The sequence below is a fragment of the Eleutherodactylus coqui genome, chromosome 13 (genome assembly GCF_035609145.1).
Source record: "Eleutherodactylus coqui strain aEleCoq1 chromosome 13, aEleCoq1.hap1, whole genome shotgun sequence".
Classification (NCBI taxonomy): Eukaryota; Metazoa; Chordata; class Amphibia; order Anura; family Eleutherodactylidae; genus Eleutherodactylus; species Eleutherodactylus coqui.
Window position 1 is genome coordinate 30,136,376 of NC_089849.1, and position 16,910 is coordinate 30,153,285.

The following is a 16,910-nucleotide window of genomic DNA, read 5'->3' on the forward strand; positions in this document are numbered from 1 at the left end:
AACCTGTCAAATGCACTATCCTACCAAAAGTTATTGAGCCCCTGAGCAACAATCTAAAGTAGTATTTATTTCCATATGTTAATACTTAGTGGGGCTCTTTTAGCCCTAATGACATTGGATGCTCTCCGTGGCATACTTTCCACTAATGTCTAATACACTTAAGCTGGTATTTCCCTCCATTTAGCGAGTTCTCTCAAGGAAGATGCATCGGTCTGAAATGGTGTAAGAAGCGTCGTGATTGGACAGTTAAGCAATGGAAGAACGTTCTATGGAGCGAAGAATTGAGGCTCTCCATCTTGGCGGTACCTGTGTGTGGAGGATCCTGGGGAAAGTCTTCTACCTGAGTGCGTTGTGCCAACAGTTAAGTACGGTGAAGGTTCTGGGGATGTGTTGCATGGCATGGTCTGTTGGTGGTAGTGACAAGAACCATGAACACAGAAGTGCACCTTGACATCCTAGATAATGTGACAATACTTCCCATAAAACAATGTGCCTTGTCACACATCCAACACTGCTTTACGTTGGTTTGAGGATATGGATGTTCCATGATTGAACTGGGTGCACAGAGTCTGACCTGAACATCACTGGGATGAACTGGAACATCTGGTGTGTATATATGAACAACATCAATCTTATTTGAGAGAATTCGACATGTTTGCAGGATGAATGGAGGGAAATACCAGCTGAAGTGTATCAGTCATTGTTAGAAAGTTTGCCACCGAGAGTATCAGATGTCCTTAGGGCCAAAGTATTAACTTCTGCAAATACTATTAATTCATGCTCAGCTATTCAATTAGTTTTGGTAGGATAGTGTATTGCCTGCAGGGCTTCTGGGGATGAAGAACAATGGTAGAAACGTGGCTGTTCAGCTCAGCTCTCCTCTATGTGAGGCGCACTGTTTTGTTAGGCTGCATCACAACAAACAGACGAATAACAGAAGAATCGGGAACACTCTTCTCCTAGTCCCGTCACTGTGAGAACATTCATTTTTATTCGTTTTGTTGTATTAAAAAAAAAAAATCATTAAGCCCCCCCCCCCCGCTTTAACTCTTTCTGCATCAAAAGTCCTGTAGGATTAAAGTTTTTAAAAGTTGTTCCAACCCCAATGACTTAACCCCTCTCGCCCAATCTTGGAAGAAAGACATTCAGCGTTGCATTAGAAAGGAGTCTTGTGGTTTTCTAGTTTGCATCCAAGTACAGTACTAGATGGCATGACTAGTTTTTTCTTCATCCATCCATGGAAAGTCAATAATCACTTGTCCATGTAAGATGACGCAATGCTCAATACTCACAGATGCCTGTAATTCCGTTTCCCCAGCTAATTCAATCACAAATCTGGGATCATTGGATGCCAGTTCTAACCCGTTGTGCTGTGTTCCCCGACCTTGTTGGGTACCACGTTTTGTGCTGTGTACTATCCATATGATGATCTTGTTCCATCAAGTACCGTAAGTTGCATTCACCTCATTCCCGTTGTATTCCTGGTGGCGTTGTGCTGTCCCCCATTAGTCTTGTATCTATATGCTCTTAGTATATTCTGTGCAGATACTTGGATCGGAGAATATCTTGGCAGTGAGTTACTCAGCTAGAACAATGGCAAACATCTGGTTTTCGAGAAAGACTTGAATGCTTATAAAGATGCTGGAGCCAAGAGGACAATGTAAGTGGATGGTTGTAGTTTTTCGATTTGGTCTAGGAACTTGAGAATATCCTCCATTTCACGGACTTGCCGTTCTTTCTTTATATTGACGGGGGACATATACACGTTGGTCCATGCAGCAATTAGATGGCCTGTTTCAGGTAGTAGTGTTTAGTTACATCAGTAGGACTCTTCAGCAATAGTTCGGGACAAGAAGATTATTACCAACTAGCTATGTTGTTAGTTTTTTTTTTTTCTTGTTCCGAATGTGAAGGGTTAATACGAGCAGCATTGTTAAAAGTTGGGGACGTCTTCGTCGTAATCCAGTATTAATGCGTTCTATGTTTTCAGCGGTGTCAGGAGGTATAGAAGAGGCAGTCGTTGGTCTTCCATCCCTTTATAAATTCTTGAAACTCACCCCATCCCCTTCCTGTCTGGTTAATTTTTTTTTTTTTAGTGCAATTAACAAAAGGGGGATTTTTATATATATTTTTTTTTATAGCAATACTTAATTATGTAAAAAATAGTTGAACGTTATAGATATGCATAAAATAATATATATACGACTATAGTCAGGGAACACTGTGAAATCGGAACCATCTTCTACCACCGGGCATAAGGGCAGAAAAAGAAGCAGTTGACCTGGAATCAAAGCATATTTATGGCAGTAATACAACTAAAACAGCCCTCCAGAATCAGGACCAAACTCTGTCCCAGGACTGGCAGGGGTATAGATTACCTGTACTGGTTCTTCTACGACGCCCCTCCGATCGGCCGGTCTTGTTTTCGGCTTCCAAGATGGCTGCAGCAATTTTCTAACTACCTGTTTTGATTGGTCAGTGCTGATCATGTGAGTAGGTACAATGCACTGTGGAGATTCGGTAGTCTGAAAACTGCATCGGCCATCTTGGACAGCGGAAAACGTGACCTGGAACTAGTGGATTAAAGGGACGGCAGAGAAGAACTGCAGGCAAAATATATCCCTCTCCTGGTCGGTCCTGGGACAGAAGTTTGTCTGAAAGTGGAGGGTTGCTTTAAGCGCTAGATTCCAAGATGCTAAAGTTGGGCCCATGGCAATGTTGTTTTTAAGAGTAGTCCCTCCTACAATCAGTGTCCTAATGGCAGTGACAGTTAAATAGTACCTTTCGCCGACACAGGAGACAAGTTTTTGGTGGTTGAGCAAATATTCACCCTATACATTTAAGATAAGGAACATCCGTGAGACTCGGAGCCTCAGAAATGGCCCAAGATGCTTCATACCGGCTCAACCCACAAAAAATACTGTTTCAACTGTGTACGAAAATCGATACATTGTTTGATCCCATTGTTACAAACCTGATGTACTTTATGTCAATTGACTTGATTTTTAGTGGTCCGTTCTTAATAACCATGTGTGCGAGCGGCAGTGACGTGATTTAAAGGGTCAGTCCATCTTGATTATAAATTGCAGCAGCCTTCAGGACTGACAAGTTCAATTCAACTTCTGCTACGAGAAACCTACGATGTAGCAGTCAATTATTGTCCAGCTTGATTCCAGTTCTGGAAGACGGGCAGAAAGTTCCCATTGATATTGTAGAGTCCCTGCTGCAGGCTTGTTACTCTTCCTTCACTTTAAAGTATCTTCATCATCGCTTTATCAGCAAGGCCTAAAGGTGCCATGGGAATGATAGAGAATATTGACAAATGGCGAGAGAAGGTGTCACCAAGCATGTGCGAGGGACTATCCACCTCCGGACCTGGAAAACAAGCAGAGGAAGTAGTTTATAGGATGCGAAGGTTCAGTACATTCTATCATTACTTTTTCGTCATGGCTTGTTGCGTCCGTCGTTGGTCTGTCAGGGGAGTCTGGGAATGGTCCAAAAATTACTGAACCATCAACTTTTTTCAACAACCGGCCGCCGCAGAACAATGATTTATGAATTATCATTCATCGTTGGCCATGTTCACGCCGAACAATTTGTTTTCGAACGATTTAATGATTATTTGAACGATAATCGTTTCGCACACAAGAGCCCCAATGGGTGTGTGCACATTTCTGAGCTGGTAACGCCTAGTTTGGTGTTCTGCAGGTAAGACGGAAGTTCTTAATAATCAAGAAAAGGGTGCAGAAAAATGTAATTATCGGGACCGTACCTTCCTCTGCGGATATTCCTTGCGTGGAGAAAGAGAGAGAAGAAAATGCCATTACCATCACATCTGGCATACAGTGTAGCATCAGGTCAGCAGTAATAACAAAGTCTGTTCTTACTTGAAGCCCCATCCGGTTCCCCCTAACACGATGGCAGCGATGAGCACGGCCCCGGCGATAGAGCCGATGATGATATTTGTGCCGCTCGGACCTGCAATAAAGTTGCAGTTTTAATAAGTTATTGAGAAGTGAAGAATAAGGCCTCGTGTCCGCGGCACGCACGGGTTTTTCATATGGATTTCCGCGGAGGATACACTGCCAGTCATCATTAAACTCATTTTTTTTATTGCTTGCAGGAGATCATGGATTGCATTTTTTTTTTCCGCGCAGATCATAAGTTTTCATAGAGATGAATGGAGCACATCCGAGCGTGATCTGCGGTAAAATGCTGCATGCCACGATTTATTATCCACGAATCAAATAAAAGCAAATGCACAGGTGTTAAAGGGGTTGTCCCGCGCCGAAACGGTTTTTTTTTTTTTTTTCAATAGGCCCCCCGTTCGGCGCGAGACAAACCCGATGCAGGGGTAAAAAAACAAACAGATAGTACTTACCCGAATCCCCGCGCTGCGGCGACTTCTTACTTACCTTGCTAAGATGGCCGCCGGGATCTTCACCCACGGTGGACCGCAGGTCTTCTCCCATGGTGCACCGTGGGCTCTGTGCGTTCCATTGCCGATTCCAGCCTCCTGATTGGCTGGAATCGGCACACGTGACGGGGCGGAGCTACGAGGAGCAGCTCTCCGGCACGAGCGGCCCCATTCAGAAGGGAGAAGACCGGACTGCGCAAGCGCGTCTAATCGGGCGATTAGACGCTGAAATTAGACGGCACCATGGAGACGAGGACGCCAGCAACGGAACAGGTAAGTGAATAACTTCTGTATGGCTCATATTTAATGCACGATGTATATTACAAAGTGCATTAATATGGTCATACAGAAGTGTATAACCCCACTTGCTTTCGCGGGACAACCCCTTTAAATGAAGTGCAGACGCTCGATACTTCCCTATGGACGGCTTGATGCGCGGGTACCACAAATCAAATCCGCCCATGGACCTTGGGCCTAAAGGATGAGCGCACGTTGGAACTGGTGTGGAATTTTGCAACAAAGTACAATTTAACGTGAGGGAAGGTGATTCTAATAACCACTATTCCTTCACAGCGGAATATGGTCACGCTGCATATTCTCTAATCCGCCGCACGCTCTGGTGGAAAAGCGAGAGATTTTCACTGCAGATTTCATGCGTTACAATGCGGCAAGAGCAATCGGCACCAAAATCCGCAACAAAGTCATCCATGGGAAATGTCTGCAGAGAATTTCTGCGATGTGTGATCTCACCAACAGGCCTCTTTCGCACGTGCGACAGCGATATCGCAGCTTTGTACTTGCGATTTTGTAGCGTCAGTGATGCTTTTTTTGTGAAAAATCTTGCATCGCTGCAAACTGCTATTTAATAGCGAGAGAGTGAATAGGAGATTCCAATGTTAACAATGTTTCGCATCGCACTAAAATCCCAAGGTCATGTGATGCGGTAACCATGAAGGCTCCATAGGGAAACATGGAGCCTTCTTGTTTACAGTATCGCATGACAAAAAAATAGCACGCCGCGGCTGTATAGAGCGAGCTGCGATTGTTTTTTCTTTTAACAACATAGCCTCGTGTGGCGCAGAGTGTAAGCTCTCGCCTACGACCTGAAGGTTGCAAGTTCAATCCCCGCTTGGTTCAGGTAGCCGGCTCAAGGTTGACTCAGCCTTCCATCCTTCCGAGGTTGGTAAAATGAGAACCCAGCTTGGTGGGGGGTAATAAATAATAATTACCTGAAAGCGCTGCAGAATAAGTTGGTGCTATACAAATACCAAGATTTATTTACCAGACAAAACATCGCTAATATGAAGGAAACCACGGGCTTCACATACATGCGTTTTGTAGCACTCTTGTATCACTACAAAGCTGCGCGCTTCTGTTGCCCATGTGAAAGCGGCCTAAGGCCTTATGTCCACGGGTGGGCCGGATTCAGCATCCGGGAGCCCGCAGTGGAATCTGACCCTGCCCGTGACTGAAGACTCTGCTTACCTGTCTAGGTCTTCTTTTTTTCCATACTGTGAATGTGCCACGGCTCAGAGGGCTTTCATTAGCTTCAATAGAAGCCGTCCGTGCAGGAACCGCAGCAAAATTTGTTTCTCTCCTCCAAAAACGGAACAGAGACCAGAGAGACGAAAAGCCTGAACTGACCCTAACGCAAGTGTGATAGCAGTCATAGATAGTTAATGACGTTCGACAGAACTTGACTCATGGATGAAATGTACCTTTTGATCTTTCCACAACTCCAGTGTTTTTGGGAACAGGGAGTGGATCAAACACGCTGCAGTCTTTTCCCGTCCAGTCCGAGTGACAAATACATTTACCTTCATTGCAGCAAACCTGAAGAAGGAAGTAAAGACCAGAAGTGATATAACTGGTGCAGTATTACCCCTTGTGCCCATTTCTGACAAACGTGCACCTGGCACCTACTTGGGGGCGCTGACTACTTTCTGAGCTGAAATCACATCATTAAGGCCACCTACACATGGGCAGATTTTTGCTGCGAAATCCGTGGCGGTCGGGTGTCCGCACCGCAGATCCGCAACAAATACTGCCCATAGCATGCTATGGAAATCGATGCTTCCCGCGTGAATTTCCACTAAAGTCTATGAAAGCCGTGCGGCCCGTCCGTAATTAACATTGTGGACAGGTCGCGGATTCCGTGTCATCGTATTGCAGCTTAGTCTCACTCAAGTAAATGGGGCTGAGATGCAAAACCTCAGACAGCTCATAGACAAGTGCAGTGCTGCTTTGGGAAGAAACCCGCCAGTGTCACTGCTGGCCGGCGGAGTCGGATCAGATCTAGAGTGACGTCATGGCATTGGCCCCGACCCACATAATCCACATGCTGCTGCATGCTCAGTGTCATTCTGGCATTGGATGCCAACATGAACACACTCTGCTGGAGTGTGGCTGGATTGGACGGCTGGCAGGCATATGTCCAATCAGCACATATCTATACCCATTATATACTTTTAGTCTGAAAGTGTTTCTGGTCTAGTCGTCGACTCCTGTCCTGTTTCACCATCATATAGCTCGTGTTGGGGCATCTATCTCATCACTTACTGCCATTTCTGCACTAGTATTTGATCTGGTGTGCGGTCTACACCACATCTATTATTTATTGTAGCGATCATTATCCCTGTTTTCTAATGAGGGAGAGTCCGGGTTGTCACGGGTTCCTGATGTGGGATCGCCCTCACCAGGGCGAGTGCTCCACTTTTAGGTAGGGTCTCATTACATTAGTAGGTTAGGGTCAGATTTCCCATTCCCCCACTTTTTGTTTTATTAACATTTTGTGGTCTGCGTTTGGTATATTATGCGTATATCCATCCTTTTAGGACAAGAGAATCACAGTATAGCCAAAGGGAATGTCTATAATATGGCAAAATATCATTGGGAACACCCCTAAAATATAACCTTTAATAAACTAATTTGAAACTAAGACGGGGACTTTCTAATGTTACAATCGCATATTGTGTTGCGATACGATAAAAAGGAGGCGCCATAGGGTAACATGAGAGATAAAAAAAACGCAGACAACGCAGAAAGTTAGAGCATGCTGTGATTTGTTTTGCTCTCACATAATCGCATGAGTGAAAATGTGCCTGTTTCGAGAGCTATTTTAACTTTAGCGATTAAAAAAATGTGCGATTTGATCGCGGGCGGCAGCAATGCGATGTGAGATTATCCTGGGGGAAAAAAGCATCGCTGACGCTTAAAAATTGCGAGAACAAAGACTTAATTTTGCCGTGTTTTTCTCGTGGCAAAATCGTGATCGTTCGTGTGAAACCAGCCTGAGGGTGGTTTCACACAGGCGAGAAACTCGCAGGATTTTCACCTGATGCGCTAGTCAGTAAAAAAAAAGCAGATTGGGAAACCAATGATTTACAACGGTTTCCTTCTGATCTGCGATGCTTTCACTAATGCGATGTTGAGAACAAAAACAATTTGTAGTATGCTCCATCTTTCTGCAATGTGCTATTTTTTTTATCTCCCATGTTTCCCTATGGAGGCTGCGAAGATGTGGTTTTGCCGTGATTTTTTCGCGGCAAAATGGCGATCGCCTGTGTGAAACTGGCCTCAAAGTGCATTTAGACTGAAGAATGATCGCTCAAACAGCAGTTTGAGTGACAGTTTTGAGCGATCACCTTTGCATAACTCTTAAGTAGCTAATTAGCTACTTTAAGATTTAAATGCAAGCGGAGTGCGAGAACAAAGCAGCTGTTTGCATATACAAAACAGCTGCTTTGTTCTTGAGGCTATCCGTGGTCTCTCGCTGAGCTGATAGCTCTAAGAAACAGCAGGAGCGCTGACAGCTGCTTTGTTCTCGCAGCTTTCAGCTGGTGTCCCACTGCGAAGTCCCAACGGGATACCAGCTGAAAGAATGCTCTCAGCACCGCCCGCTGAGAAAATTAGCGTGCGGCGCTGATAGGCGTCATCATTGATTTCTAGCTTAAACGAATAGTACACGAACAGTGCATGATGGCCGCGCGTTTAGACACAATGATTATCGCTCAAAAAACAGCTTTTGAGCGATAATCGTTGTGTCTAAATGGGCCTTAAGTGATACTTTAGTGTTTTAAACAACACCAAGAAAAGACGTAGGAACTAGATCATATTGGCTGAGCCTAAACTGTGTGTAGAGTAAAGGCTAAGGAACAGAACAAAGTTCACAAAGCCCAGAAGGTATAACTTGTATATAATACACATATATAGCTAAATTTAAAGTATTGTCACATCAGCCACAATATATAGCCTGTGAGATTATATAGCCTAACAGGACTAGAGCTTCTGTATACCAGCTCAAACAATAGATAGAAGAGAGCTTAATGCGTCTCCCCAACCTAATTTCATTGGATCATCCGGAGCAAAGTTAAAAAATAGACTGGTAGACCCGGAGCTATCTGCAGATACAAATTAGGAGAAGTGGCAAAAACAATCTACACGTAAAGTGCTAGTTGCCCAGTATGTGCACAATCACACCAAAAAACGAACTGCTTATACTAAAGATAGTGATACATGCATAAGCAGAAGGGGTCACGGTTTAGAGAAAATCCACAGAAGAACAAAAGGAAAATCAGCAGCCCTGATGGTGGACTGCTGGATGAGGAATAGCCAGACTGCCTGGAAAGCACCTGCTTAAATAGCCTCAACTCAACCAAGAAGGGGCTTGACTCCATAAAACCAATAGAAGGCAGCAACTATAAACCCCGCCCACCTACACACAGATGACACACTCAAAAAGGCGCGAGTACATCAGGCAAGGTTGACGTCATAAAAAGGCACATGAGCGATGGCATAATCAGACGCAAACCCAGAATTAATGCGCCGTGACGAAGGAAAAGCCATAATAAAAGGTCCTTAGTGGTGGTTTAATGATAAACTACATTTTGCTCAAAGGAGCGAAGCAAGCACAGTCTCCAAAGAAGAATTCAAAACTACATGTTATCAAATGGTTAAACTTTATAAACAAAGATACCAGGACACATGGACAGCGATAGGAGAATTATATCACAGGGGGACGACAACAGCAAGAATGGAGAAGCATAAGACTAGATGAACGGAGCAAAAGCCAAATTCTCATTAATCCCATATGGGTGACAACAAGTTAGTCTGAAAATACAGGCAGTTTCTTTTTGTAAAAACTTTTTGTTAATGTCCCCACGTCTACCATTTTGGCGTACTTGTTCAATACAAGGGGACTGGACAGTGCAGGATTAGTGTGCTAATCTCCCGCCCCATCCCTTTGCCGGCAGCTGGCCAGGAGGCGGAGAGAGGGAAGGAGTGCAGCATAGTCGCTGCTAATCTCCCACCTCCTATTTCCGGCTGCTCCCGCAGGAGTCTGTAGGACCGGCTGCCGTATTCCGGCCAGAGATTGGTCCAGACCTACAGTATCTTTTCTGATCAGCGTAAAAGTGCCCGGCCAGGATGTGCACTGTATACGCTATTTTTTTCCAGCCGACCGATTTTACACCCCCTAAAAATCGCCCATCTGAACAAATGCATTGGAATCCAATGCTTCAGAGCTTTTTAAGATCTCTAGCTCTAGAATCAAGGGTCTCTATCATTCTTATCCCGTGGTCAGAGTTCGATCGCCGGCGTGGTACAAGTCGTCCATCTTGTTTCTGAGCTAATGCAAAATTAAAGGCTTCCATCACTACTTTTTCAGGATAACCACAGCACATGAATCTATTCTTCATCTTCACTGACTCCCTCCTGAAACTAATAACGGCCAATCCGGAGGAGGTGTTATTGCATCCAGCTTGGACATACCACGTAAAAAAAAAATTATCTCAGACAACCCCTTTACTACTTCTAGTGCATGAAACTGGTGGATCTTTATGGTGACTACTTATCTTCAGTTACAAACATTTATAGCTAACTTTGACATTTATACCCAACATACCCCATGGTCTGAGCACACCACTCCTTGTCCACTGCCAGGGCAGGTGCTAAAGTTGAATGCACTTGCTGGTAGACATTTCCGATCTAAACACATCATATTAGGTCCACATGGTGTCCCATCCTCAACATATCCCAATCCTGAGCCATCGGGCAGGGTCACCTGTCCACCTCTGAAAGCAAGAAGGAAAATAAAATAGTAGCCTTGCAGAGTCAACATATCCCCCAGTGCTTGATAATCAGGGAGGTTAGAATACATATTAAAATCGGTTAATGGGGTTTTACGATACCTGAAACAGGCACTTATATATTAGGAAATTGGCCTGGGAATACTCCGGGCCATACCAATACAATTCTAATAGCCAAAGGCAAAAAATACTGGTAGGTAATATTCCCCTAAAATATAATCTAAATAATGTATTATTCAAAAAGACAAAGACAACATCGAATAATATTTAAAATAAAAGGGTAAATGAAATGTGACTAGTAGTCATCAACTAGTATCGTGTGTAATTGTGCATATACACACTAAGGGTGCGTTCACACGAACGTATATCGGCTTGGTTTTCACGCTGAGCCGATATACGTCCTCCTCGTGTGCAGGGGGGGAGGATGGAAGAGCCAGGGGCAGGAACTGAGGCTCCCGCCCCCTCTTTGCCTCCTCTCCGCCCCTCTGCACTATTTGCAATGAGGAGGCGGGGCGGGGCTAAAGTCCGGGAATTAGCCCCCCCCCCCCCCGTCCCACCTCTCCCCATTGCAAATAGTGCAGAGGGGGGGCGGGAGACTCAGTTCCTAGCCCTGGCTCTTCCATCCCCCCCCCCCCCCTGCACACGAGGACAACGTATATCGGCTCGGCGTGAAACCCGAGCCGATATACGTTCGTGTGAATGCACCCTAAAACAGGCCTGGATGGCCAACTTCCAAAAGCCTATGTAGAAATTAATAAATCAGCACCACCAAAATCCTATTAAAATCTAATCTATAGCCACCCTGACATGTTTCGCCTTGCAGCCTGCTCAATAGGGACAACATCCCTCCTGCTGGGCTGCAGCCGGCTTCTGTATAGTCCTCCATGCTGACGAAGCATCTCTTGCTAGGGATGGGGCTTGAATACCCCACCTCCAGCAAGCAATTGGTTCAGGAGCACCACCTGAGCCAATCAGAGCCGATGCTCAATGAACCAATCACAGCCATTCACTGAATGACATCATTGAATGGCTGTGATTGATTCAGGAGCACCGCCTTAGCCAATCACAGCAATCGGTTGCTGGAGGCGGGGTATTCAAACCCCGTCACAAGAAGACATGCTCCGTCGGCATTGAGGACTACACAGAAGCCTGCTGGAGCGTGGCAGTCCAGTGGAAGGGACTTGAACGGCACCTGCTAGGTGAGTATAAGGCACCCCCTGAAAAGAAGATACTGTGCCTCTTTTGGGGCAAAAATTACAATAGGACAGGGTCTTATTTTTGGGTAAACATGGTAACTGATGATTGCTGGTCACATTTTATTTGCTACCACCATTTGCCCCTTTATTTTAAGTGTATTTGATGTTGTCTTCGTCTCTTTGAATAATAAAGTATTTTGGTTGTATTTTAGGGGATATTACCTATCGGTATTTTTTCCCTTTGGCAATTAGAATTGTGAAAGACACTTAACCCTTTAAAGACCAGCAAATTAAATTTTTCTTTTCGTTTTATCATCATTCCCTGGGAGCATTTGCTAGTCTCTGTATAAACATGTGAACGCACTGGCATCCTGCAATTGGGGACGCCAATGGGGTGCCAGAGGGTGGCCCAACCCTGCAGGCCGATTGCTTAGATGCACTGTCAACTTTGACAGCGGCATGCAAACAGTGAACTATAGTGATCAGAGCTAGCTCCAATCCCTGTAAGGCACAGCCAACACCAGCTGCGTATGGCGAACCCTGTTCTCAAGCCTGCTCCACACACCACTCGTGACCGTCTGCTGTGTGTTTACAGTGGGTGGTCCTTAAGGGGTAAAGAGACTCGGTCAGGTCCTTAGGAGCCCATAGGAGCTGGGGTGCTGCTCCTTTGTATATAGCAGCCTACTTATGCATGCACTCATAATGAAGAAGACTAGTCTTCTCAGTATCAGCACTCGCCTAAGTAGTCCTTGTATACCGTAGTCCTTTGCTGATGGATACTGGAAGATCAGGGAAGAAGGAAAGTATGAAAGTGATACCCGGGACTCAACTTACCAGCACCTATGTGCCCATATCTTTAGATTATGGGACTCATAGGAGCTAACCATCTTTAATTTATTTTATATCTCCTTACCTTGTTCTATGACAATACAAGGATGCACATGTCCCGATCACAAAGCTTCAAAGGCTGCATTAATAACTATACATCAACCACACAAGAGTGCCTGGAAATTCCCTATGTGCTATCTGGACCGATGCGGTGCTGCATCCTGAAATCCACATTTTTTTCAAATGAAGACCCTAATGACTCTCTTCCTCATTTCCTGATCCACCCGTCTATTTCCTGAAATGTCATCAGCAATGTCTATTAAATACAGTAATTAATGCCACAATGCTTTGACCTCCTTTTGGGATCTTCATTGATTTATGGCCTAATGTGGAAATAGTCACTTCGCTTTCAAAATAAAGAGGTAGTAGCATCCAGAATTACGTCTTACCTGCAATCAATGTATCTGTTCTGGTGATAGAAAGACATACTTGTGATGTCACCAGTCAGTTCTCCAAGTCTTGGTAATCCGGAGATATTAGTACATAGGAGGTAGCCACAGAGAACGTCTCTATTGGACAGAAACAGAACGCATTTGTGATGTACTGTACCCCGCACATTGTAACATGTAGGAAAGTGTACGCTTAACTGGAGCAACCAGTGTCAGGCAGCTGCTGTCAAGGCAAACAGGATCACAAGGTGCATTACAAGAAGTCTAGGGTCACATGACGAGAACATTGTTCTTCCTCTTTACAAGTCACTGGTCAGACCACACATGGAATATTGTGGACAGTTTTGGGCAGCAGTACTCAAGAAGGACATATCAGAGCTTGAGTGGGTACAAAGGCGAGCAACTAAAGTAATAAATGCAATGGGCGGACTACAATACCCAGAGAGGTTATCAAAATTGGGATTATTTAGTTTAGGAAAAAGATGGCTGAGTGGGGCCCAATAACTATATATAATATATCAGGGGACAATACAGAGATTTCTCCCATGATTTGTTTATACCTAGGGCTGTAACAAGGGGGCGCCCTCTACGTCTAGAGGAAACAGACATAGAAAAGGGTTCTTTACTGTAAGAGCAGTGAGACTATGGAACTCTGTCGGAGGACGTGCTGATGGCAAATTTGATAAGGGTTCAAGAGGGGCCTGGACATCTTTCTTGAGCAATACAATATTATATGTTATATCACTGATTACTTCAGAAGGGTCGGTGATTCAGAGATTATTCCAATTGTCAGATTGAAGTCGAGGAGGAATTTTTTCCATTAATTAGGGAAAATTGGCTTCTCCTTCATTTCTTTTTTTTTTTTTGCCTTCCTCTGGTACAACATTGGGGGGTAATAGGCTGATCTGGATGGACATATGTCTTGTTTCAGTTTAACCTACTAGGTTACTCATCCCTGCACGACATCATGGAAGAGAATAGGAATCAGGTTTACAGTTGGGTCTGTATCTACTTACGGTTTGCTGCACTGAATCCAGTTATCTCCATCTCTTCCACAGTTTCCTTTCTCTGTCCCTTCAATGTTTAGTTTTTCATAGCAGAACCTGTCTGATGCATCTAGAGGAAAGTAAGACCTATACATTAAATATTGGAAGGAACCGCTTCTCAATGTGTCAAACTGTCTAAAAGCATGGAGGGGACCTGAGAACAGCTTATGCAAGTTTGTCTGAAGAGGTCCTTCCAACATCCTGGTCGTAGACCTACTTGCTGAAGAGTTGCATCTACATCTGGCTGCATATGTAAAAGGGTTATGTGAGTCTCCACATTATAATAGTAGAAATGCTGTTTTATTTTAAGTATTTTAATCTTGTGACTTTTTTTCAAAGTTTTTCTGCCTCCAAGTTACTGGAACTTACTCCAAGTGGCACGAGGTGGGGTACAGGTTTCTTGAGACTACGTGAGAGGATAGGACACAAATAGGCTTCGTGAAGAAAGGCTGTGTTGACACAGCAATTTAAAAAGTGGGTGGAAGGGCTGAATGAATAGTCTATGGGCTGCCGTTCTTTCGCGGCAGGAATCTGGAACTGCCGAGGGCGCTGCCATGAAAAAAAATATACCTACCAAAGTTATGTCTGCTCAGCTGAGTTTGCAGGAGCACCTTGCATTGCTGACATGGAAATCCCAGGTCTGTACTAGACTACCATTGATTCCACTGAAGTTGACTACTGTTAGATTTTGAAAGCATGTGGCCACAATGATCTCCTGTGCCTCCATAGCTTTTCCCCAACCAGAGTCCTCCACCCAAGAATATTTCCAGTGATACCCGGACAGAACCTACATTTCAAAAGGAAAGCCCCAGAGACTTGCCACACACATTACCCATGGGCCCATCCGACCACCTGCAACATTACAGAAGAGTTGATTCGGCCTAAGACGATGGAGGATAGCCTTTATAGAGGAGATGGAAGCAATACACAGAGGAGGTATTTGAGCACGAACATAGTTGACGTACGTGTGAGAGTAACGTTGTAACCTTCAGAGAGAGTCTTTTGCCAAAGGTAGTGTGATCACCTGCCAGGTCTCTCGAAGATGAAACGTTACTTAAGCATACCTGAATGGGTTCTAGGTCAGACCTGGAATCAATGTGGACTGCAAATCTATCATCAGAACTTCTTCCTGCACTCACACATCAGTTTCTATATAGTGCTTGAAGCCTGCATGTAACTGCATGGTGTATTAGTTTTCAGTATAGGGGCATAAATGTAGTAATCAGGGGCGTAACTATAGGGGATGCAGGGGATGCGGTTGCACCCGGGCCCAGGAGCCTTAGGGGGCCCATAAGGCCTCTCTTCTCCATATAGGGAGCCCAGTACTATGAATAAAGCATTATAGTTGGGGGCCCTGTTACAGGTTTTGCATTGGGGCCCAGAAGCTTCAAGTTATGTCTCTGTGCAGCATGGTTTAGGTATGGGTACGGGTACAGATAGAGGGGGGCCCCAGCTCACATTTTACATCAGGGCCCCTGAGCCTTTAGTTACGCCCCTAGTAGTAATGTCTGGAGGTTGGCACCCATACATTGTATATTCATATACATTCACAAGATCAGTAATTCGCTCTTTTCATTTACAAGTTTCCTGAATCCCATGAACTTCCTGTTACATGAAAACGCCTCCTCATTGTGGACGACACAAGTAACTTTGGGAAGCAGCGAGAATAATCAGATCATGGATCGCTTTATTGAGTTCAATAAACAACTGGAAAGAGTTATAATTAACAAAGTCCTGAGGCGTCGGACTAACGAGAGAGATAAGGGGCGGGAATTCAGCATAAAATGTGGATTTAATGGGAGCAATATGGACAATAAAGATGGGTTTAGTAGATAGAGTGGAAATACACAGGAACATCTAAATATCCAGAATTTCAGCTACATTATATGGACACATATATTGGATTTGAGCAGAGAAGTAAATATAAGTATAGCAGGGAATTGTATTCTGAGCAGTTCCCTAATGTACATTCTTTGTCAAAAACAATATCCAGCTCCTAGAAGAAGTTGCCATTTTGCCCGCAAAACTCGTCCTGCAGTTCCATCTCAGACAGATCTGTAAATGATGAGAGTTGTGGTGATTAGATGAACTGTCTTGTCCCCTGAGGCCCTAAAAGTGGCTCTCGGAGGCTCCTTGTGTGTAGTGACCTCTTCTTCCGCTTGTGTAGAGCTTGTTGGCCACTAGACATGCTTCTGCTGATGTGATGGTTGTGAGTAGGAAACCATCGCATACTACAGTCGGTCAGTCCTAGTAGTGGTACGAGGGACAATGACCGCTCAGCAATATGTTCAGGACATCCTGCAGCCACATGTGTTCCTCTCATGGAAGCTTCCAAGAGGCAGCAGGATGATGCTCAGCCGCACACACAAGGGGGTCACAGAATATCCCCACAACATTGTCACACTTCTGTGGCTTCCCGGTCACAAGATTTAGCGCCAATAGAACATGTATGGGACCATCTGGGATGCCAACTTTGGCAACCTATGAGTTTGCACGATCTAGAGGATCAGTTACAGCAAATGTGGAGCGATATGCTGCAGGATATGAGGCATATGAATAACTGTGTGCTTTATCACAGTGATTGTTGTTCACTTGTTCCATTTCGCAATCATTGAATTGTTGGGAGGATTTACACGGGCCAAAATATTGTGGGTAACCAGTTAGAGGAGCGCGAGATTCCTGTGGCAATCGTGTATTGGAAACTTCAAGCCCTCCCCAATGCACGCTCATCGGTGGCCGAGTCCATTCACACGTCTTTGTGTGTTTTTTGGAACCAATGAGCGTTACCTGGCAGGGCAAAAAGTGTTCAAACAAGACGGAAGCCAATCAACATTCAGTAGGAAGTGCACGCTAACCCCCCCCCCCCCCCCAAAAAAAAATCGCTCACC

General features: G+C 44.7%; 1 protein-coding gene across 2 annotated transcripts in view; it reads right to left on the reverse strand.

The window, feature by feature from the left end:
* Nucleotides 1-736: 736 nt before the first annotated feature.
* Nucleotides 737-16,910, reverse strand: part of ADAM11 (ADAM metallopeptidase domain 11) — a 72,534-nt gene continuing 56,360 nt past the window's right edge. For both annotated transcript variants that reach the window (XM_066587897.1, XM_066587895.1), the window contains 7 exons: nucleotides 13,993-14,092; nucleotides 12,977-13,096; nucleotides 10,320-10,488; nucleotides 6,136-6,250; nucleotides 3,888-3,978; nucleotides 3,773-3,790; nucleotides 737-3,375 (listed from right to left, as the gene is read on the reverse strand). In XM_066587897.1, coding sequence (XP_066443994.1) covers nucleotides 3,360-3,375; nucleotides 3,773-3,790; nucleotides 3,888-3,978; nucleotides 6,136-6,250; nucleotides 10,320-10,488; nucleotides 12,977-13,096; nucleotides 13,993-14,092 — 629 coding nt within the window. In that variant the 3' untranslated portion in view covers nucleotides 737-3,359. The remainder of the gene's footprint in view (nucleotides 3,376-3,772; nucleotides 3,791-3,887; nucleotides 3,979-6,135; nucleotides 6,251-10,319; nucleotides 10,489-12,976; nucleotides 13,097-13,992; nucleotides 14,093-16,910) is intronic.